This window comes from Lagopus leucura, unplaced genomic scaffold, assembly GCF_019238085.1.
Source record: "Lagopus leucura isolate 7727_CA_CO unplaced genomic scaffold, USGS_WTPT01 Super-Scaffold_100157, whole genome shotgun sequence".
NCBI classification, from domain to species: domain Eukaryota; kingdom Metazoa; phylum Chordata; class Aves; order Galliformes; family Phasianidae; genus Lagopus; species Lagopus leucura.
Window position 1 is genome coordinate 30,432,802 of NW_024962334.1, and position 24,293 is coordinate 30,457,094.

Sequence of the window (24,293 nt, forward strand, 5' to 3'; positions counted from 1 at the left end):
CAGAATGGGATCACCACTGAGATAATCCAGAAAAGGGAAAAAGTAACTTTAAATATTCCATTTAGCTAAAGGAGGAAGACGCCTTTCTCAGGTTCTGTGTTGGAGAAGAAACACATTTGAAGCTTGGCACAAAGCACAAAGTCCTATAATTATTGGGAGTCAAGGAACAGACTTGATAAATGCAAACGTATTTGGAAGTTAACAATGGCCCTTAGAGAAACTGAAAAAAATTGCATAATAATGGAGAAAATATGCAGTCCAATGTCCCAGACCAAAGATGCATCTCATACCTTCATTTAACAAGTTTATTCCATCCTGCTTTCCGTCCTGTGAGTGACCTGGATCCAGAGAGGTTTGAGAAAGGCTGACGTCTGCTGAAAGTTGGTCCAAACTTTGAAAACTTTTCCTGTAAAATAAATAATAATTTTTAATACCAACACACCTAATGATCTCAACAGAAATATTTCTTTAGAAGTTTTTTTAATAAATAACGACAAAAATCATTCTTTTCTTAATAACTCTTCTGTGTTTTCTAAAACACTTTATTTTCTAAAGCAAGGGGTTTTTTGTTTGTGGGTTTTTGTGGTTTTTTTTAATTAATTCAAAGGAAGGAAATTTTTATGGTGAGAGAAACAATTTTTATGCTAGCTGATCCTTGCGCATCGTAACTTGCTATTCCTGTAGGATATGGTTAAGAGTATGCTAAGGGAAACGTATCATTTTCAGTTTCTCTGTTTCTTTGAAGGTAAGTCAAACAATTCAGCTTACTCATCCCATTGCTGATTGTGCTTCCTATAGAGTAGAGTGTCCAAGGCAACAGCATTGACATCCAGAGCTCCTGGGGAAGGCCACTGATTGGTGAGGTGAGTAGTCAATTCTTGTCTTGATCTCAAGTCATTATTCTTTAGCACAGTCCTGCAAACATAGGAAACAGTAAATCTCAGCATACCTACTAAATGCCCAAGTCAAGGTTCTACTTAAAAAATAAAATGACAGACTGCAGTTTTCAGAAGCAACTTAGTAACAGAAAAAGATCAAATAATATTAAAACAGTATTAAATAAAAGTATGAAATAGTATTAAAAGAAAGCAGTAGCATTTTAAAAATGCTTTCTGCCGGGAAGATGGTAATTAACAGACCAACTTTTTCCCCCCACGGCAGGATGGCTGGAACAGATGATTTATAGGGTCCTTCCATTCCTTCTTTGCAGCCCAACGATCAGAACTTTGTGTTCTTTACTCCAATTTTTAGGGCATTTGAAATGCAACCTGCCTTCTCCCCACTCCCAAATAAATATTTCTGCAGAATGAAGAGAACACCAGACATACTGACTTTGTTACAAGCTTCCAGGTAAAATACAACATGTAATAATTCTGCTTTGTGCCACCTTACAGCTTTTAGTGAACTTTGTTTCTAAATTACTGAAAAGGCATTAACAGAAGTACCTTACAATTCAAATTAGTTTTGCCTCTTATTCTCACGAAGCAGATTAGTTTCCTGAAGTTTTGGAAATGAGGCAGCTAGTACACTAACATCAGAAATCACCTGCTAAAAATCACACAGAAATAAGGAAAGTACACAGTTCTTCAGGCTTCAAGACAATGCCAGCCTTTTTCCAGTAGCATAAGGCAACCTCCAAGCTATGCTTGTGCAGTAGCATAACTTCAGAAACACAAGTAATATTGCTTATTTACCCATAAATCACCAAACTGGGAAATTACCAGGCAACAGTACAAAGCTGCTTAACAACCTTTGAGTATCTGTGCCCTAAAGTACACAACCTGTGTAACAGTATCTCCATACTGAGTGCACTCAGTTGAAAGCCAAATATGATGTTGTATCTGAAATACCAAGCTGCGCAGCAAGTTGAAGATCTGTTGATCATAGGTGTACACTGAATGGATTCATGAGTATTACTATCAGTATATTTATTTTTACAATGGAGCTTTTACTCCTGTGGTATTTGAACTGTTTATAGACATGAACATCATTCAGTAAGGAGACATAATCCTACACAAAGAGCCAAAATACCCCTAAAAACAAGGTGAAACAATAATAAGTTCATCAAGTAATCTTTAGTTACTGAATTCGAAAAAGGAGGCAGATAGACAGCAATTTTGCAAGAGAAGCTGTTCAAGGAACAGAGTAAACAGCACTATGTTCAGGAAATTTTTCTCAAGACGATGAATTCCCTCAGCCTTCACTCAAGTAAACAATACATTTTCCTCCTTGGGACATCCCTCACATTCTGCTGTCTAAGGCATATATAGAAGAACCACTTCCATGGCCTGCTGCCCTCCAAAATCTCAAACATCCTGTGTGCTACTCACTTCCCTGGGTATTTCCCTAATCCCACAGGGTACCTGGAGCTACATGGGATTGTTAAAGGTTTGAGGAAAGCAAATCAAGTGATGACGAGGTTTGCTAGCTGGTCTGTCTATACGACCTCCTCACCCAGAAGGACTTGCCTACTTTTCAGGAAGACATCCTGTTTATATTAACAGCTACACACACAGTAACTAACAAAACTCACACACATGCAACATGTACTTGTGAATTCCCATCCGGGCAACTCCTCTGTGTTATTACCACACAACTCAGCAGCAGCATTAAGTTCTGAATAAATAAATATGCTGAGCAAGGAGAACAAAGCACACATGTGCAGGCAAGTTGGTAATAGCGGAGCTTCTGTATTTTACATGGGCTTCTATACTGGGGCTTGTCCCACAAACCTTCATGCTACAGTAATTTCATCCTTTCTGCATGGCAGAGAAATAGGCAGCAAGTTGGATACAGAACTCTCTCTGCTTTTGTTACATTATTTTACATGTAAAAATAATTTTGAATATACAAAATCAGCCTCACCACAGTATGTAGCTTTCACAAAAAAGCAATAAGGCGATAAGTAGTAAGAGAAAGTATTCATAGCAGGTGCCAGTAGAGCCCATCCATTCTTTCAACCTTGTAAGTTATTTAGATGTCTGTCTTCTCACAGTCGTTTTTAAAGCACAGTAAGATTTAGCTGCAGCAAAGCCTTGTTAATAGCCTGCAAACAGTTGTTCTCCAAAGATAAAGAAAGGCACCTACAATTCACACATATTAACCAGACTTCTAAGAGTCAAAGCATTAAACTGCACAGCTTACATTATCTTAAAGCTTAGCCATCACGAGGTATCACACAGGCTTTCAAAAAGGAGAAGAAATGGACACAAAAGCGTTTACCACACAAGTTAAAAAGGAAGGAAATCCGATCAAGTTTTAGTGGAAACAAGCATGCAAATGCCAAAATGCTCAAAGTGAAAAATGACACAATAGCACTGAGCACTGCCCTACCCTACCTATTGGTAAAATGAGCCATTCTGGAACAGGCCTCAAAAGACAATTTATGCAATGCAGACTGAATGTCTACAGCAGCACCGCTTCTCCAAAAGCAAGCACTGTAACTAGTGCTGATCAGCTCTGGGCTGCAATACTTCAGTGGCTGAAGTAGAGCTTTTCTTAATAATCACCATGACTGCAATGAAGACTGGGAGCTTTCCTCTGCATGCTGACTGAACAGCTGGGCAGTAAAAAGGATATTGTTATTGAAACTTGTACATCTGACAGTATAGCAACATAAGTTTGGTGTATAAAAGCCTTCTGAGGAAAAATCAGAATAAACATTTCATAGGAATATCAGAGAAATTTATATATTTCACAAAACATTCAAGAATAAAGTGCAAACTTAGTATTTTCTGTTATTTACACGCACACACAAAGGAACTCCTTGGATCTTGACAGGGAAATACTTCAAATCTGTGGCAAACAGGCAACAAAAGTTCACAAACACAATGATGCCGATCTGATATTCTATATAGAATGCTAGTGAAAGCAGGTAAATGCAGTAAAAGACACTGAACTGGGACTGTGTATGTACAGCAACTTTTACCCTACCACCTCTGCTGCACAGAATGAGCCACTGGTAAGGAGCACCAGCTGTTGCTAACCTCCCACACCAGCTGAAAACCAGAGTGCCTTGAATGCCTGTAGACTAAGAAAGCAAGTTTCCAAGCAGAGGCTTTATAAGAAGTATTTTATCATAACTCATAAGCATCACTTACATGGAACAAAATCCATAAAATATTATAAGAATAATAGTGAAGACTGAATATACAGATCTGATTTTAAACAAAATTCAAACTTAAAATTCAATACAATACTCTTCTATTGTTAGTGACTTTGTAGCTGTGATGACTTAAGATATGGTTTGGATAAGATATTTAAACAGAGAAGTACAAGTAGGTAAGTTCAAAAAAGGGAAGAGGAAAAGAACAAGGAAACAAAGGGGTTTAAAGACATTAAAAAAGAAGGAAATAGGACCAATTTTTAGAGTAAGCAAGCAAACAAGCAAACAAGCATTTATAACAAGCTGTTAAGCCCCTTTTCATCAGACCGGAAATTGAAACACTGAAAGTCAAAAAGAAGTGATGAACAACGGCTTCTAAATACAATCAGCTCAGCCACAAAGTTGTTCCAGTGCATATCAATAACAGATCATACGATTGCTTGAACGAATGAAAGGCAGCACGGGAGATGTGGCTGAACAGAGGATTGACATGATGAGACCACGGAGTGCAGAAAGTTTGGTGTACAGTAGGGAGGGAATGCGTGAGAATTTATTAAGAGAGCAGAGGGCTTAAACTGATTTATGGTACATCAGCTAGTTTGGCCATGAAAAAATTATCGTCTGTGAATGCTTGTGAACTTATTTTCCTCCATCCACTCATTGGCACCTTCTCTACTTAGAGAAGCAAACACCTCTATGTGCTTTTGACTTTTTATTTGTTTAAGGAGTAGGGAAAAGCAATCAGTGAAATCTCCTGATGAACATCTCCAACAGTATTCACACGTCGTGCCTTAGTAAGGTGCTCTCCAGAATATTTACTCACTGATTTACTCAACTTTGATTATCTTGAGATGTTTATTTCATATCTTACAGTTCTGAAATGATTTCCTAAGGATGTGCAGAATATCATTATCAGTGGTACACATGCAATAATAAAATGCAGTCAACAAATTACAGTTCATCTACACCCATGCTCCACTGTATGCCACCTGTTCTGCTGTTCTGATAAAATCAGAACACGCAGGAGCTGAAAGAATGGATCACTCACTATGGTCAGGTTTGTTTCTGTTGGTAGAGCTTTTTGGGTTTCTTTTTGAAAGAAAAATTTAAAATACATTTAACTCATCAGCTAAAGCCACAAATGGTTCTGCCTGCACTAACATTGCTTTTGGCAGCTCCTTCTCCAGAAGATATGAAATGACTCCCCTCACTTAACACATCTAACACCTCTGCAGCTTAAAACAAAACCTGATTTGTTTATTCATGGGGGGGAGAAGAGGACTAAGTGCAAAATGGAAATGATACAGAAAGGTGTTTACCTTTGATTTCTTTCTATCTGTACCAGTATTACCCCTGGTAATTTAAACACAAATAAGAAATAATCTCAAGTGTAAATCAAGGTAATATAGAAAAGACTCATCGTGGTCACCAACTAGAATTTTCGACTCATTTCAGCAAGATTTTCCCTGGATCGTCAAATTTGGATTCACCTCACTGTAAATTTATTAAATAGATTTATTTATTAAATAGATTTTTTTTTTATTGTTTAATAAACAACTCAGTTCTGTTTTCAGTTATACCTAAGAAAAACCAGTAATTTCTTACCTGCAAGTTTAATTTCTCCAAATCCAGAAAATGCCAGTCCAGTTGGCAATTTGCCCTCCTACCAGCAGATGAAGACAGGAAATAAACGAAACAGACTAATTCCCTAAGAAAGGGAATTATATCAGATGAATGCTCCAGTTCAAGAACTACCTGAGTAGTGAAAAGTAAAAGTGAAAATAAAAGCTTAAAAAATAAAAGCATTTGAATAAGAAAGAACAAGCTTTAAAACTTTTATTTAGGACAGGAAACATGGAATGCAAACTCAAATTGATAGCATACATGAACATAACCAAAATCTGTAAGAGCAACTCTAAAATAAAAGGGAACTCTCAAACTGTCAGTACTGCAGCACGACAGCGAGATGTCTGGACTGGTATGTCGTTGGACTTTGAGAAATTAGATCAGCAGGTATGAAAATGAGTTACTTACCAGTGGATTTTGATGCTGCAAAATATCAACTCTCCTAGGTGTGTGCCCTGTGCACAGACACAGTACTCCCCAAATCTGCCTCCAGAGCAGCTAGTTCCCAGCAGACTTTCTAATGGCAGCCGCTGCAGTGGAAAAAAAAGCAGGCATGTCCTACCACACCAGTTCTCTTCCTGCTTCTGACTGGCCAACAGATCTTTGTGTGTTAACAGCAACAGCACTAGTTGTGCCACAGAAGAGATCCTCTCGATGCTTCTTCACCAATCTTTTTAGTCCCTTCTCATCTCCTTGTGATCTTGAAATATATCCTCCAGTAAGAAAATTACTGTCAGCGATTTCATAGAGCTTTTGATCTCCTTGACCCTTGGAGTGCCTCCTCTGACAAACTTACATTGAGAACTACCTGAGCTTGGCTCTTGACCTCTAATCTAATTACAGCAGAAATGTTATTTCAGAGTCCAGACATCATCCAGAATGGATCAAAACACACAACAGTGCCTCAGTTTGAGTGTGCTCGTACAAATACCACAGCTGCACAAATAACCCAGCCTGACTCCTTTAGAGGAGGAGGACAGGCACAACCCAAGCAACTGTCTGACAGAAAGCAAAAAAAAAAAAAAAAGTACTGAACTTGAATTGCAACCAAACTATTGAAAAAGTTCAGGAGAGCTTTTAATTCCATTCTTCAACTACCAGCTCGTTTCTGTGTTGTGAAATGGAGGACTCCTAGAAAACAGCTATTTTTTTTGACAGATTATGAAATTTGCCTTTTGTAAATAACCTCTCAAATGGAATTTGCTGTTCAGTGAACTGTAGGGATATATTTTTCCACATCAGTTACATAAAGACAAACTACCTATCCACAGATGAATTCCTTTGAAAAGAAAATAAGCAAATACATGGATACTGACTTACTTTCAATGTACGTATTTTTTAAACAAAATAAAACTAAATAATATTAACAACAAATCCAGCATGATCTTCCTGGTAGGTACTCGAATGGCTACCAAGCTACAAACAAACCCACAACCAAAACAACAGCATGATGGAGTTTCAAAGTCCACAGCAATTACACAGCAATGCACAAGCACTGTAAAGTACTAACTTTTCCTATCAGTTTTTAGAAGCAAACCCCTAGGAAATGAATGAGGGCTAAGAAATGAAGCAAGAAAAATTGGAATCTCAGAAGCAAACAGTAATGCAAGATTATTTGTATAAATGGGTAAAGCACACAGAGATCAAATTCAGTCCCTGTTATCATACTTAAGGACTAATGGTTACACATTAAATTGGTTTAGCCCGTTTTTAGCTGATGCTACCTATCCTGTTTGTGCACACTGCGAGTATCAAATTATTTGAAGCCTTTTATAAAATCAAAGTCTCACATTCATGTACTCTAGACCCCTAGTTTGGATAATTCTTTGGAGTTGTATTTGGAAGGGAATTAAAACATGAAAATATTGATATTTCTTGTACAGGTTCTTCTACAGCATTACCGGCTACAGTTCAGGTAACATTAACAAAGAAAAAAAAATCCACAATCTGCACAATATGCTCTCCTACCAGGAATATGGATCTGTAGTAAAAGATTTGCCCTGTGACCCTGAGAGGTTCAACACCATTCATTAATAATTTGGAAGGCCTTACTTCCCCCTGCTCACAAACTTAGAATTCTACACTGGGTAAAAATTCAGGAATTTGGAATGTGTGAAGTGCAAATGCCTTGCTAACTTACAGCTTTCCTGCCACGCCACTTTAATTACAATGCCTTTACCCACAGAAGTGCAGCCATAGGAGGCTATCCTTACTAAAATGGATATTTTTCACTTTGGAATCAGTCAGCATTTGCTACAGATAAACCAACAAAGCTTAACGATACCAATAATATAAAAAGCCTTCAATTTTTTTTAAGTATTTTAATATAAATCTTTTTCAAACCCAGAAGTTCAGAATCAGATGTTAAAATATGGAGATTTAAAAATAAAGCCCACTCTATCTTCTGTATATATCAACCCAGAAACTTCTGTCTTCCTGCTGCGCAAGAGCCCCACGCAATCCCTCTGGGCACTAAGAATAGCACATCCTCTGTCCTCCGAGGCTTGGCTGTGACTCTGTTCTTTGCTTTGTCTCCTCTCTGTGCTGTGAATTGCAGGAGTCTGCCCGTGCACCACACCCAGCTGACCTTTTCCTACCTACACTTTCAAGCCAAAAGGAAACTCCCTGTCTTCTGGTTCCCACCTCACTCCAAACAGGACCTGCCTGCTCCCTACCCGCACCTTTGTGAAGCAGAGCAGGCGTACAGTAACGCACCAAACTTTAAAACAAACAATTCCACAAAACCAAACCAAAACACGCTGCAAAAATAAGAGTTGCATCATCTGTTGAAATACGAAATATTTTTTTTATATAAGCTGTGTTTCAAAGAAGTTATTAAAAAAAAAAAGAGTACAAGCTGAGTAAACGAGGATCTGAAAACAGAGCAGACTGCAATACTGAGGTTTGAGAAGTGATGCTGCAAACCTGCGGGAGACAGACAACATACGGGACGCACTACACATGGAAGCGGGTAACAGGAACTATGGTCTGATGGTAAGGACTCGTGGAAGGTTAAAAGCAAAGGATTAGCACTCAACTTTGATATTCTAGGAAAGAAAGTCAGCAAGGAGATCAAACATTAAATTCTAATCTCCCAGTTCCTTTCAGTGAGAAAATAAAGCAGCTGTAACAAATTGGATTTACTGTACTTATGAAGTTGAGGAAATCAGTTTCTCATAAAGCAGAAAAGCTTTACAAGAGGACTATCTAAAAATGAAGGTAAGAGGCCTAAAGAAGAGTCAGGCTTTCCTATTTCTCAAGAAGATTTAGCTTTTCAGGGAGGATTACAGAGCCAGGCATGGCATGTTTTAAGTTCTACTCACAAGGGGACACAAGCCACAGGTTAAATTTCCAAACCTTTGCTCAGACTCTTCTGCTTCTATTTCCTTGGACAAGCTTCCATCTGCTTTGGTCTTGACAGCAGAGGTAGAGCCCACATCTCTACAGCCTTGTGCCTTCACGCGTGACCCTCCCATCCCTGCCCTGGGCCAAACACTTGCGGCAGCTTTCCTGATGCTCTCCAACACAAACAATGTTGACCAACTGATGAAAAGCACAGACACAACCATCATAAGCAAGTTTTCAATTATACGTGGCATTAATTGTCTTTGGAAATGGTTAAGAGTACTCTACAAGTTAATGCCTGGAAAACAGCAGTGTGGTAGGCTGTGTACCACAGAAGGGTACAGAGTATTCGCTGTAATTAAAGGCTTTCACTGTTGCAAATAGCCTTTCAGGATTGCAACTAAACTGTGGTTTACTATCTTACATAGATACATATATTATCATCCAGGTAGGACCTGCGTTGCTGGATCTATATTATAGTCTAGTATATTAAAATATTACAAATGGAGTACAGACATTATCTGGGCCTTGAAAGACTGAATAATTCCTAAGTAACAGCTAGAAAAATTAAGGACACCTAACTTTAAGATCTGCTAAAACATATTAAGTTTGTCTGTGTAATTGCATAATATGAAATGCGAGTGATCCTACAATTTAATTTCTTATTTGTGCCATAATCAAAGATAGAACAACAATCACCACAAAAGAGTTTCCTTCAGTGTTGTCCTCTCTACAAAGCACTTGAACAAGACAGTGGTAGTGGAAGAAACAGAGCCAAATAAAAAAAAAAAAGAGTAACTCAGTGCAAACTGAGGAATACGTTTTCAGTATGTGTAAATTAGCAAATACTGAAAAGGGGTCTTACACCAGGCACAGCAGCCTGAACATCTGATAAATCTATTATGAGAAAATCCATGTTAGTAAACAGTACACAAATCTCTCATCATTTGAACAAAAATCACCGTAGAAGAAAAAGAAATACATCCTTTAAGTTGAGGTTTTTGCCTTCATATATAACGCTTTCTGTTTTCCTTAGGATTCTATTTTAAAAGATTTTCTCTGTTAAAGTGATTAGCTTTTATAACATTGATGAGTCACTACCCAGGAGATGAGTCACTGTTCAGTAAATTGATGAAATCCCTTTTGTAATTACATATCAATGCTTAACGTATAAATATCAACTTCAGATACAGAATCAACTTAAACCTATAAAGCAGCTCAGATCAGCTGGGAAATCTTGCTGCAGATAAAGGTAGAGTGTAAGCTAGAAGAAAGGTTGCTGTGTGCAAACAGTTCCAGAATTGCCCAGTCAGTCCTGTGACTGATGGGGTGTGCAATCCAAACAAGTCTGGAGATCACTGCTCCAAGATGCATCCAAGACTTCTTCACAGGATATCAGAGGTCTCCTTTGCAATTTTGATTATTCCAGAATCCAATTTCCTGATGAATCAATCTCTCTGCCACTGCATTTTGAATGTTAGGAAAATAAAAATGTTTTCTTCAGTTAGACATTCCATTGCTCAGAGGCTTCTCTTGGCTGTCCTCCTGTGAGTTGTTACTTTTAAGCACTGGCTTTAAGAACTGCTCCACCTCAATTGTAAAAAAAGACGCTATTTTTATAGAAGACCAGAGCCAAAAGCACTGTTTTCTAATGATGAACTGCAAGAAGTGCCAGGTAATGGCAGAATGGGGTTGTTTCAAATTGATATAAGCAATCACCATGTGCAAGCAGAGTACTGTTTACTGGGCCATTAAATGAACAGCAAACCAACCCAACAGTGTGATGCAGAAGTACAGATTGCAGCTTCGGCACTAAGAGGCAGCTGGGTCACAGGTACAACCAAATTAAGCTCTAATGAATCCCAAACCACAGCTAGAAATGTGTATTTACATTTGACAGTTGATATCTTCAAAATCACATTTGTCCCATGCTTTGGAAACTTTTAGAAGTGACAGAATCATAAAATTAATCCCCCTTACTGCAACAGCAACAGCAACCATTTCTCAAGAAAGCAAATGAAAGCCAGAATATATATATACCTCACTGCCCTTATTACAGTTGACAATCACTTGGCAATCTCTTAATCTGCAGAGAGTGTGGTAAAAGATGAAGCTGTTCTTGATCAGGTATAGATTTGTTTAAATAGGTCTGACTGACAATTAGGTGGCCTAATGCAGCTCCACTGTTCTAACCTGATTTGCCATCAAACAATTGCCAGCAAAGGGAGATGGTCAATCCCTGGATGGCTGGGCATATTGTTAAGAAATCTGGTTAAGTGAGATACTTTTTTTTTTTTCCTCCCATGAATAACAAGAGAAATTTTCAGATTCACTGTTTTCCAAAAATCATCATAAAGTAGCTTTTAATTAGATTAAAATTTGTTTATCTTAGTTTGAATCCTCAAACTTCTGAGTCAATGTCAATGTTCTACAGGTTTCAGTATTCTTAATTTTCTCACAGTGGCTGTTGAGACAGAAATGATTTCTAAGTTGCTTCAGTCTCCCCTTCCCATATATATTCCACTTTCCCTTATTAAGCATAAATATGGAAGAGCTTTTCTGTAGGTAATTTAATTTATAAGCTGAGGCCTTGCTGACCACCAGCATCATCTCATTCCCAGGTCAGCAACAATAAGAACCCACACTGCCAAGAAAGTACCCCCTTCCTTTTATTTTTCAGAAGCAGACTTAAACAGAACCTCAGAGGCTGCCCAAATCCATTAGTTTGTTGAAAATGTATGTAAAACATTTAGACTTGCATGCCTTTAAAACAGCAGTTTGGAAATATCAATAAATGCTCAAGAAAAAATCCATAGTAGAATCTTCTACTTTAACAGCCAGTGGAATAGAATAGCGACATTAAAAAGAAAATATAGAATGTTTATTTACAATAAATTCAATTACACAGAAAACAATCCTAAATCAGATCCCCAATGTTTTACAAACATTAATGTTATGTGCCTCTGACAGAACCACAATCCCAAACTTGCTCTAGGCTGCTGGTAAAGAATCTAGAGACTACAGAATACATTCATGACTTCAAAAGGCTACAAATGGTAGGAGAGCAAAAGACTAGGAATGAAATTCCATCATTGCTGTTCTAAAACAGCCAGACCATAAAAAACAACGGCTAAAACTCATGCATTAGTCCAGATACATTAGCGAAAGAAGATACTTTGCTGCAAGGTCAGCACTTCATCCTTGGTCAAGAATAGAATAAAATAAACATAAAGCAAACAAAATACAAGTATAGAAGAACAATTACAAGATGTTAATTAGGACTGTTTTTCACCATTAGAAACCAGCTACTGTTCCTTCCCCCTTTCCTCTCCCACATAAGGAGCCATCAGTTCCTAACACAGTTTAAGAAGGGTTCATCTGACAGGCACTCAACACTCATGGTGATAACAGTGCAAAAAAGCTCCCCCCCAGATATCCAGTGTAGTCCAGGCTCCTGACTACAGCATCTCAAAACAGCTATACAACAACACAGTGTCAAGATACAACAGAAGCTGCTCCACAATTTAAGCCTTTACATACAAAAGCCAGCAACCAAAATTAAAGCCCAAAGATTGATGTCTATACAACAGTCCAATTGCATACAGCCCAGCTAAAAAGAAGCATTCAAAACTTGCAAATAAAGTGGGTTGAAGTGAGCTCACTTCTCCCTCCCAGTAACACTTCTGCCTGACGCTCAGACGTACTCAGGCAGGTCAAAGAAGTGTATTGTGAGTTGTCAACTATCAGAAACAAGACAGGGCTGTCAGGATGTACTACCTAAGGGGTGCAAGACACTTGAACACTTAACATATTAAGAGTTACCTTTACTATTAAAACGTTTTAAGACTTGTTTTGTTATTTGAGTCTTTTGCATTGCATTAAATGCGAGTAACTCATCAATTAAGAATATTTTTAGGATTACCAGATGAACTTCTACCGTGTGCAAGACCTACTCAGATAAAATAGAACCCATATAAAGAAAGAAAATAAGTAGTTCTTTGCCCTCTCCTGCCTCCCTGTTCCCTGCTTAACTTTTTAAAACCAATATTCAAAAGGAAGTTATTTCTAATAATGTCATTTTTTTAAAAGAGTAGCCAAAAAGCTGGAATTAATGAAATATGAAGAACATTTCAGAAAAATGTGTCAAAAATGTAAGAAAGTTTAGTCTAATCAATTTTAGATTTGCAGAAAAAAGTTCACAGTTATTCAGACTTACACAAACACATTTTTTCAAGGGAGGCAATGCTGAGTATAAGAATTGTCAGAAGAAAAATAAAAGCTGAGATACATTAATTTCTTTAAGTTTGACTCATTTCCACAGGATCAGAAGTTCTTCGTACTGTATACTTAAATTTGAATTAAATACATTTACTAATTCTGCTTTCACAATGTTTTTCCATTATACTAACTTACAACTGGTCTTGCAGTTCCATAATGATATATTCCAGCTGTTCCTTCTCCATTTTATGGGCTAGATCCATATCTTCAATTCTTTGTAGGAGCAGTTTATTCTGTGAGACAGATTCAGATAGCTGGTTTTCTCTGAGTCGTACCAGCTCCTCAAGATAACCCTGGAAATAGAAGTGTTAGAAAGCTTTAAAGAACATTCAAGCAGAGAAGTTTTCCTTATGTATGTTCATGTTTTTCTGGTTTAAAATAAATAAACAGAACTGTATAAATTTTACTCTGATCAGTAAATTGACTTAAGATTCGTAGGACATTTCTTAATCAATACTGAGAGAATCAAGTTCTTACCCATGTTTCAAGAATGGTGGGTGAATCAGTAAGACAGTAATGCCACAAACATAAAACTTGCATATGCATGAAAAATGCACAGAGCCATCACTAGCACAAGAAAAAAAAAAAACAGGACTCAACAAAAAAAAAGAAGAGAAAAAAGAATATCTACACTTTATCCGTATATCTGTACATTTAATGAAAGGGATCCCAAATTATTATAGAAAATCCAGTTGCTCTGAAAGCCTCATTCTTGGGATAGAAAGCTGCAATGTCACACTGTATGTTAAAATAACAGAGAAGAAAGTAATCAAAGTGAAGACCCATCTGCATGAAAGCATAAGGTAGGAAAACTGGCAAAGGTCACTTCTAGGAATATTGGCTATGTATAGGTGCAACATGCATTTATATCAGTTTTCCAGCTGGTAATACGAAAGATTTGGGGCAGTTCTAGTCATACTCCAAGTAAGTAGTGCTTTGAATGTATTTACAGGTACACTAAGACATACTTAAGTTCCCTGCCTCGCAGAAATGTCAAACAAACATTTAATGAAGATTTTAGATGTGAAGCAGCAGTAACACAGTAACATTAACAGTAAATACCTGCATCAATAATGACCTGAGATGTGTCACCCCACCAGTGAAAGTATATAAAACTCCAGTATAAACAGCACACAAAGAATTTATGAGCTTACTACACAAATGGGAACAGCTATTTTGGAAGGGAGACTTTCCACATAATTAACAAATGTGTAAAATATGACTCATTAATCTGGACAAAAGACAACTTGGAAAAGACAAACTCATCCCATTTCCAGGGTGGCATGGAGAGGGCAGGAAGGAACTGACTGTTCATTTTTTGAAATACAAGAGCTACACACCATCAAATGAAGCTACTAAGCCAAAATCAATGGATGGAAAAGGAGGTGGCTTTTCACACAACAGATGGTAGACATGCAGAGCACCCTGCCAAAAGAAAAGAAGTTTTAATGCTAAAAACTTGTGTGGGATCAAGGGGATACTCGATACATCCCAGGTTATTAAACAAACCATACCAGCTTCAGAAAGTTCTTCAGCTGATACAGGTTGGCCAAGAGAGTATTACAGAGTGTAAGCGCATCAGCGTTTTAATCTGTTTTTGTTCTTCTTATGGCTTTAAAAGGTACTGCCCACATCTACCATCTCACAGTAAGTCTGACTTACTCACTTTTACTCAGAAAAACTTTAACTAGGTTCTCTCACATGCATTATAGTAACCCAACTCTAATTCTGCCCATTTTGTATTAGCACTGACCTTAAGCAATCCATAGCTACATTTATCCTAATAATCTGAACATATGCAGCATTCCTTCTCAGGCACACTGTGTCAGCATGGCTACAGCTATACTAAAACTCAAGTTCCAAATGACCATGTCTGAAGTCAGACTGTTTGTTGGGAATGATCACTGGCAAACACTAGTTCACAAGTGGTGACCTGAAGTTATGTGTGAGAATGCTAGCTGCCTCAGGCCAAGACCATGGCCAAACATAATTTAAATACGTATGTGACTGAATTGGAGCTGGGATCTGGCCTTTGAAATAGTTACTTTATTAAGCACATTAGCCATGTGTATTCCCTGACTTTGATCAGAGATTACCACAGTTAACATACTGAGTTCTCAATTGCTAGAAGATTTATTCTAGATATCTTCTGATCCTCTTTTTTCCTTTTTTTTTTTTCCTCTCCAGAACAGTAGAAACTAGAAAGGCAGAGAGGCAATTTTGTAATTCCCTAAACTAATGGAAATAATTACACCTCCAGGCATCCCTATATAGTTTCAGATTTCATATGTTTACTGTGTTGAGTGTTTGAAGAAAACCAAATTGTGACACGAAGAAAAAAAAATACTAAAACCACAAAGTTACTTAAAAACATTAACCATTTGTCTAACATTGTCTTCTCTTTCAATTTTCATTTTACTTTTCCCTTTCTTTTCCTTTCCACTATTTCTTTGTTGACGATGAATTATTCTCCTTTATGCTGTTAGCTAATACACCATTTGTATCTATAATTTCAATATGCTACTATAATCCACCGACAAACATTTTGCTTTTTAAATGTACTGAAATGCTAACCATACTGAGAAAGTGTGTCCATAATTGCAATTCCACTTCACCTATAACTTAAGAGTTTTCTGAGGGATGGAGGGAGAACCTACCTTTGCTTTCTGTAGCAACACTCAGTATGTCACATAAGCTACTCAAATCAAATACAGAACACATTCTTTCCTTTCTCATTGCAGCTTGAAGCAGGTCTTAAAACTACAAACATTTGAAAATTTATCCCAGTATTACTGAGAAGATAATTATGCATTTCATTCTGGGGCAGATTACTTTGCCAATCATTTTGTTTACTGTTGAACTAATTGTTTAAGGTTACTACCATAATAAAAATCTTCAGCTAGGATATGATGAGCATTAACAAACATATATGGTGAACTTCTGAAGAAGAGGGAAACCCCGCGAGCAATCAAGTTCACTTCAAACTCACAACACTTACTGAGATACATTACCTGTAAGACTGGAAAAAGAAGCCGCCAAAGCCTCTACGTTAGAAGCTGGTCCCTGAATTGTTACTCTTTTCTTCCCTCTCCCCAGACCTCCCTTCCCTCAAACTGCTGAGCAATGACATTACACTTAAGACCACCTACAAGGAGCTAAATAATATTTAACATTATTTTTCAGCCTTTGCTTAAATGGCTATGTTACCAGTTGTCTGGTGATCAGATTTGGCTCCATCTCCCCCACAGAAAACGAATCTCTTACCTTCTGTTCCAACGCGAGGCGGTACTTCTGTTCTACCCTTTTGCATTTGTTGTACCAACTGTGTTCATCCACGATGACAGAACCAATGTTCTCTGGAGTACTGCCTTCACTGCCACTACTGCCCAGTGTTCTCAGCTCTTCTTCATCACTGCTGATGCTGTCAGAACTAAAGAATCATACTTATTAGCCAAGTGAAAACCTATGTTAAAATGCAAATTCAACTTGAAATTAAAACACCACAGTTGCTAAAGATATCTGAAGCTCTGTAAACCACTAACAATGGGGAAAAACCAAGCACAACTTCTGTTTTAACCTTTATTTGTAAAGTCACCTGAATGCTTTACAAAATTTACTTATCATATTAGTTGAGTCTCAGACCAGTGTCTTAGGTAAGTCAGACAAATGTATGCAGGATACTCTCCTGGAATATAAAGGATTAATGTAATACAATACGCTGCCTAAGGAAGCAATGACTTAACCTTTCCTTCATGATTTCAGGGCAAACAGTAGTATCTGAACACAAACTGTACTAAAAGTAAAAATGCAGAAAATACATAAGTGGTTATGTTCAAAATGATAAATTTAAATGAGTTGTGGTTACTGTGAAAACCATGTGCCAGTTATTTCACAGAACATAAGAATATCCCTCAATAGCATGCAGCTTCAGTGTTAAAATCTCCCCACCATCCAGAATCAACACGTGCCACAGAATTCAGACATCTGTCTCAAAGATGAACATTTTAATTTATTCCAATACCCATCTGAAACCTTCCTTCATAACTATGCTTTTCAGTACATGAACAGATATTTACCAGGTTTTTTTAGTAGTCCTTCTACTCAAAAATCTTAAGACTTCATAGGATTATAATATTTTACCAAATTATTTATCCTATAAAAACATAGAAATCATTCACTGTTTACATGCATTTTGGAATTTTTTTTTTTCCAAAAGTAAACGAGGATACAAGCTTATATTTAGATAGGAATAGGATTCTGAATGCAAAATGAAAATCACGAAGACCAGTATAGCATAAAACTTTCACTTTGTTAATTAAAAAACGATGTAGAGATCAAGAGTACCTTTCGATGAACTTCAGGTAGGGTGTGTAATCTATGACAGCTGGAAAGGTGCCATCCAATCCCTTACCCTTCAGACAAAAACTGATAAAACAGAGAAACAATGGTAAGATTATATCAAGAAAATTGTATGACAATGAAAGATGAATCTTACCTATGTGTAATTTGATTTTTTTCTTCTTAAGGACTATAGCATTCAACCTACCCAGCCAAAATAGATTGTTTAATACTATAAGATAACAAAAAAAAAGACAAAAAAAACTCTCAGAATTAGGACACAGATCAGGGCAAGCAGTACAGACACTGATTTTTAAGTCTTTATTTTTATTCTAAAAATACAGGTGGATTGCGAGGGAATAACAATATAAGGAAAGTTAGCCGGAACTACAACATCAGAAGAGCTGTCGATGAGTTTGAAATTGCCAGTATTTAAACTCAAAGTCTCTGCAGAATGCTTACATAACCATCCTGCTATTTTTAAGTAAAAAATCAGTTCTCAATAATAGTTCAGACCATCTCCTTTTGATTACTTTCTGGTGTAGGGCGGCTCTAAGATGATGAACATTAATGAAACTACATTCACAAAATGTTCTCGAGCAGCTGTAGCTTTATTCTTATATACATACGAATCTTATGTATTCTTTTCACACTGGATTTAAAAGACAATACTGGAATCAGATTTTATTATCACAAAATAGTTGTTATCATCTGCGTTTCCCCAGCTCTACTCCCAAAGTGTTTTTTACCACTCACAGAACTACAGAATGGCTTAGGAATGGAAGGGAATTAAGCTCTCAGCTAGTTCCAACCCCTCTGCCATGGGTAGGTAGGTGGTTTCACTGGATGAGGCTGCCCAAAGCCCCATTCAAGCTGGCTGCAACTACATCTTCTCCAGGCAACCTCTTATGCCTCTCAACCCAGTTCCACAGAGATAAGTCAGTTAACGTTTGTAAGAGTGTTTGAACTGAAAAAAGTAATCCAAATACAACATGCAAAGAATGGCTACAGACTCTCAGCCATTTAAGTCACAATATTATGAATAATGTGGTATAGTAAACGCTCCTGTAGGTCCACGTTCCTATTTTTCCCAGAAAATTTCTTGGTCCTTAAGAGCTGCAGTGACAAAAGATTTAATGCCTCCAATGGGAATAAGCCATTACTCTGAATGATATTAAGAGATACATGCAAAATGTTCATACTAGAAATCAGAGGATAAAGGGAGAGTGCATGCATTCATACAACCTAGATCACATAGAGATACTACAAGCCACTGAGGTTCATGGGAGCCAAACAAAGTCAATTCATTATAATTTATGGCAAGATTTACATACTGTTGATCCCCTCTTGCTACACTTCTTATTCATATATCACTATCCTCCTTCCAAGTGTAGAATATAGAAGCATTTTTATTTTGCATAGTGTAAAACTGAATGAATGAAATCTGGTAAGATTTCAATTTGCTGCATGCAAAGCTAGCTCCCTTATCATACTGCAGCATACTTCCGTTCCCCCACAACATATGGTGATCATACAGTTAATCCAAACCAATGACTAAACGCTGGCAAGAGAAACTATCCTGCTTTTTAAAATGCACACCCCATTTTAGTTTTGTTTTGTGGGTTTTTGCTGCTGTTTTTTTTCTAAAACCCCAACCAGACATCCCTTTCCCATTCTCAGTGGTATTGCCACTTATCTGATTCCAGTATGAGTTAGTTCAGCCAGTAAGATCTTTACTTTCCCTCCTTGTCCCTCATGTCTTGCATCCACTTTCTAGTCGGCAGACAACTGAAGTAACAGCTCACTGCCACAAGAAAAGAAAGCCCTTATTCAACCCCCACTTTTTTTTTCTCCTTCTCTACATCAAGCTTTATGGCCACTTATATCTTCTGCAATTACACTTCTGATTGCTTTCAGGATTTTGAAAGAGATACCACATAATCATTCTGTATTAACTATAGCATAACTTTGTTGTTATCCAGAAGAGCCATTCATGATTTCTCTGTCCTTCCTCCTCAGCTTTGTCTCTTATACTTATCAGCTGAACTTAAAAGTTTTCCATGATGTGTAATCACTTTCTGGGAGCACTGTAGTAAGCAGCATGGAAATACAATACCTGAAATCAATTGCATTGAGTCCCAGCAGCATACCAGCAAGCATATTTGCTTCTTCACCAAGAACTATTGCTCCATCCTCATAAAATCTCCTTCAAGAAAAGAAAAAAATTACCTCCATTAACTCTACTTTTCTTCAAATAATGATTGTTTTCAAGGTTAACAGAAAATTGAGAAATCCAGTTTAAATAAAAACAATCCATGTGAACCCCAGGGGCACTCATACTTCATTTCAAATAAAGCAAACCAGCAGACTGCACAATGCAGAACACTGTAATCTAAAACTTCAGACAGAAGATGAATTTATAACATCACCCCTAAAAAAACAGTAGAAGAGGATGGACAAAATGCAAAGAAAATGACAATACCTTGTATTTTTCTGTTGAAAGGATGAAATTGCTTTGTGTACATTCAAAAAACAAATTATTCCATGGTAACAAGAAAATAAAAGTTCTAGTTACACTATCTTTCTTCTCCCAGCTACCAAAGAAGCTACTTCCAGACTGAAATGTTCCACAGGACAGCTAAATAGGGCCCACTGTTGCCATGAATGGTTTTGTGATAAGAATTTGTAAATGCTAAAAAGACTAAATGCAGTCTGTTGAGCGAAGTAGAAGCATCCAGATGATTCAGAGAGATCTCAAGTCGGCTGTATGGCAACTTGGCAAACCAGACAGCCAGAAAAGACATTTTGGATCTCAGCACCTAAGTCTGTTTGGACTCCATAGTAAACGAACACTGCAGTAAGTATGCACTTCTAATATTCCTTTGTAGTACGGAAAGGAGATGTCCAAGACTCTGCGTGCTCCACAGAGGAAGCAAGAAATCTGAGAGACATCCTCTGGGATGATAACCTTAGTCTTGGAACCAGCACCCCTATGATGTAGATTCTGCTCCCTAACCCTTGACATCAGGCAAGATAACAGAAGGCTAAAGCAGCAGCCTATCGAGGCAGAATACTGAGCTAGACGGACTTCAGAATAAGTTTATTTGCAAACTAGAAACAACACTCCCAGTACAAGTAAACCTTTTAACTGTTACTTCCAAAATCACTGCCAGGTAACAATCTGTACTGTGAACAGCAGCTTGTAAAATGGTGCCTGAGAAGCATTCGAGCAAAAAAGATGCATAGCATAATTAAAATAGTAAGATGTTAGCTTTTTCATTTCTGAAATCAGCTACAGTTATCTAGCCAAAACTAAAGTCTCCTTGGAAAATTCCCTGATCTTTGCTCAGTGCTGTAACTGACATAATACAACAAGAAAGACTGTGTGCTTTAACATAAGACTGCATTGACCAATTTTTTAGAATAATTGCGCGCTCATGCTTAATCCAAGCCCCTACCAAGTGTAACATACAGACCCAGCATTAATAATGAACTGTTTCACTGAAGCACTAGGCCTAAAGTCATCCACCTAAACAAAACAGCAAGATTTAAGAGCTGGCAAGATGACAGATGCAGTATTCCACATACACATGTGAAATACATGCGGAGTTCATATATATGAATATATATATATATATATATACACACATATACATATACACTGAATACACAGCACAAGCACAATGCATCATTTAAAAATGTAAATACGTTGGCAAAGCACCATCAAAAAAAAAAAAAAAAAAAAATCAAGCCACTTAACAGTTATCCAAAATACCACATGGGAAAGAGAATGCATCCATTACTGTCGGTGAATCTAATGTCCACAGCACCAAGATTTCAAAGTGTAACTATTAATTCTAATAAACATATTTTAAATACTATTTCAAAACAAAAACTGCATATATTACGTTTGCAGCACAAGAAATTGATTCCTAACTCTATAGCACTAAAAGAAAATCCAATCATAAAACATCAAATACAGTAATTTGAAACTAATACAACAGCTAATAAAATAAGATTGCTGTTATCTCCTAGTAAACAAACTGCATTATCAAGCAGGTACAAACATACTACTTAACTATATATGTTCTGACCCTTCTCTTCCTTCTCATCTACCTCTCAAAAACCCAAGTGACTCTTCTGTTTGATGCACTGTAAGTTAATTTCTTTACCAGAAATTTTTGCTTTATCAGCTTCTTGTCTACTGCAAACACAAGCAAACACGGATAAAATAAAGATGATAGGACTGGAAATTTCAGTAAAACAGTATGTTTACCAAACTGTGTTTCAAGGTCATCTTAATATTGGGAAAATAAACTGAGATCCGTGGAAAAATATTTTAAACAGAAATAATATTCCAAATGAACAGAAGTTCTTACAGAGTACGTATTCTTTTCACTATGTCTAGAACTTTTTGAGTTCAACATAAGGTTTCACAACTCATGCAGACTCATACTTAGATGTTCTTATCACGAATCAATAAGATGTTGCTGTTACAGGATAATAAATTGATACACTACCTAGAACCAGTCCAGAATGGTGAAAATAATTTCCGTCACAAAGCATATTCTTATCTGTAACAGCTTTTATTATCAAGTGGTACAACAAAAACCTGTTACATGTTTTTCATATTACATCAAGAATTCTAGCCATGTCTGACTATTATTTCTGTTCTGTACTTCTCAAAAGCTTCCTGGAATTCCCTTCCTTCCTTCTCCAAGAGAAGTTCTCAGAAGTCTAAAAAATGTATTTTTAATATATTGAGTCTTTCTGACATCAATACTTATTTTTGAAATGAATTACATTCATTTTATATACCTTCAAGTGCAAGGATCTGCACCTGGGTCAGGGCAATCCCAAACATCAGTACAGACTGGGAGAAGTGGATCGAGGGAGATGAATGGATGAAAAACTTAACATGAGCACACGCACCTGAAGTCCAGAAATCCAACCATACCCTGGGCTGCATCAAAAGAAGAGTGACTAGCAGGGTGAGAGAGGTGATCTCTCCCCTCTCTTTCACTCCTGTGAGACCCCACCTGGCATTCAGTATGGCACCCAGCAGCGAGGCCTCCAGCACAAGAGAAACCTGTTAGAGTGGGTTCAGAAATACACCCATGTGCAGGAACGCTGCTGTGAACACAGGCTAAGGGTTGGGGTTGCTTAGCCTAGATGAAAGAAGGCCCTGTGGAGATCATACTAATGCCTTCCAATGCATACAGGGGGGCCAAGGAAAGATGGATAGGGACTCTACCACAGTATACAGACAGTGGGTGGTAAGAAAAGTGGTAATGGTTTTAAACTTAAAGAGGATAGATAAGAAAGAAATTCTTTACTACAAAGGTGGTTAGTACTGGACAGGTTGCCTGCAGAAGCTGTGGCTTCCCCATCCCTGGAGGTGTTAAAGGCCAGGCTGGATGTGACTTCTGAGCACCCTGATCTAGTGGGTTGTGACCCAGCCCATGGAAGGGGTTGGTTGGATGATCTATTGCTATCAGGCTACAATTTCAAAACGAGTTCCTTCTTTTGAGAGGTTTTCTTCTCTTTAACCTTTCAAGAATTACAACAAATTTCCACATTTTACATTCACTAAGGGATTTTTGCAATAGCAATTTTGCAGTTTTAGCCATGCTAAAAATCTTAGAAATTGATACTAACTCCAGATGTCTTTCACTAGGTTACATCTCTTCAAACCATATAAATTAAGTGCAGCATTCACTTCCAAATTTGAGTCTCACACCTCAGCAACAATCACTAAAATACTGCAGAAATAAAAGTCTTAGAGACCTGGTTGTTTTGAAGTCTCTCAGAGCAGTGGAAATATATTCAGACAAGTGTTTTTCCATAAGTGCTACTCTGATCCAGGCTCGACCCTGCAAGAAAAAGCAGATATCAAATATTTAAACATTACAGACTGAAACACTTAACTTTACATCTGAAACTGAATAAAATTGAATTACATGGATGACTTGATCCTGATTATCAAAATAATCACTACCACTAAAGAAAATTTCTTGTACTTCATTACTATAATAATGAAAACAAAACGAATTCTTATGAGTAAACTTTGTGAAACAAAGTTTTCCAAAATTTGGACTTAAAATTTGTGTCAACACATCTCCAGCTTTTTCAGTATGGACATCCAAAATTCTGCCCATGTGCATCTTTAAAAATGTAACACTCCTATCTGTACTAGTTGCACTAATTGGCTTCTTATTACTATTATTATGTGTCATGGAGTTTTCCAGAGAACAAATGAAAGTTAAATTAATGCATAAGCATAACTGAAATAGTAGCTTTGCATCTTATTGCTTATGGAACTTAAATATAGTACTTAAAGTACTCCATGCTCTGAAGATTTTGGAATTCAGAAATATCTTATTACCACTTACGATTCAGAAAAATCTCTTACGACTTATTTAAGTTGTAAATGCAAGCAATACAATTGCTGTATTCTAGGATGTCTAGAAAGTATCTAGAAATGAGTGCATGAACTATAAACAAAAAGAAAAGATAATAAGGTTAGAAAAAATGACATTTCTACAATTTTAACCTATCTGTGGTGAATTTAATTTCTCTCATCCTAATGCATTTTCCAAAA

At 37.1% G+C, this 24,293-nt stretch overlaps 1 protein-coding gene across 1 annotated transcript in view; it reads right to left on the reverse strand.

Moving 5' to 3' along the window:
* RUNDC3B (RUN domain containing 3B) overlaps positions 1 to 24,293 on the reverse strand; it is a 41,922-nt gene that overhangs the window by 4,296 nt on the left and 13,333 nt on the right. Inside the window, exons 4-10 of the mRNA XM_042888379.1 lie at positions 23,480 to 23,565; positions 19,809 to 19,898; positions 17,699 to 17,779; positions 16,619 to 16,784; positions 13,490 to 13,647; positions 769 to 915; positions 291 to 406 (exon numbers count right to left, since the gene is read on the reverse strand). Coding sequence (XP_042744313.1) covers positions 291 to 406; positions 769 to 915; positions 13,490 to 13,647; positions 16,619 to 16,784; positions 17,699 to 17,779; positions 19,809 to 19,898; positions 23,480 to 23,565 — 844 coding nt within the window. The remainder of the gene's footprint in view (positions 1 to 290; positions 407 to 768; positions 916 to 13,489; positions 13,648 to 16,618; positions 16,785 to 17,698; positions 17,780 to 19,808; positions 19,899 to 23,479; positions 23,566 to 24,293) is intronic.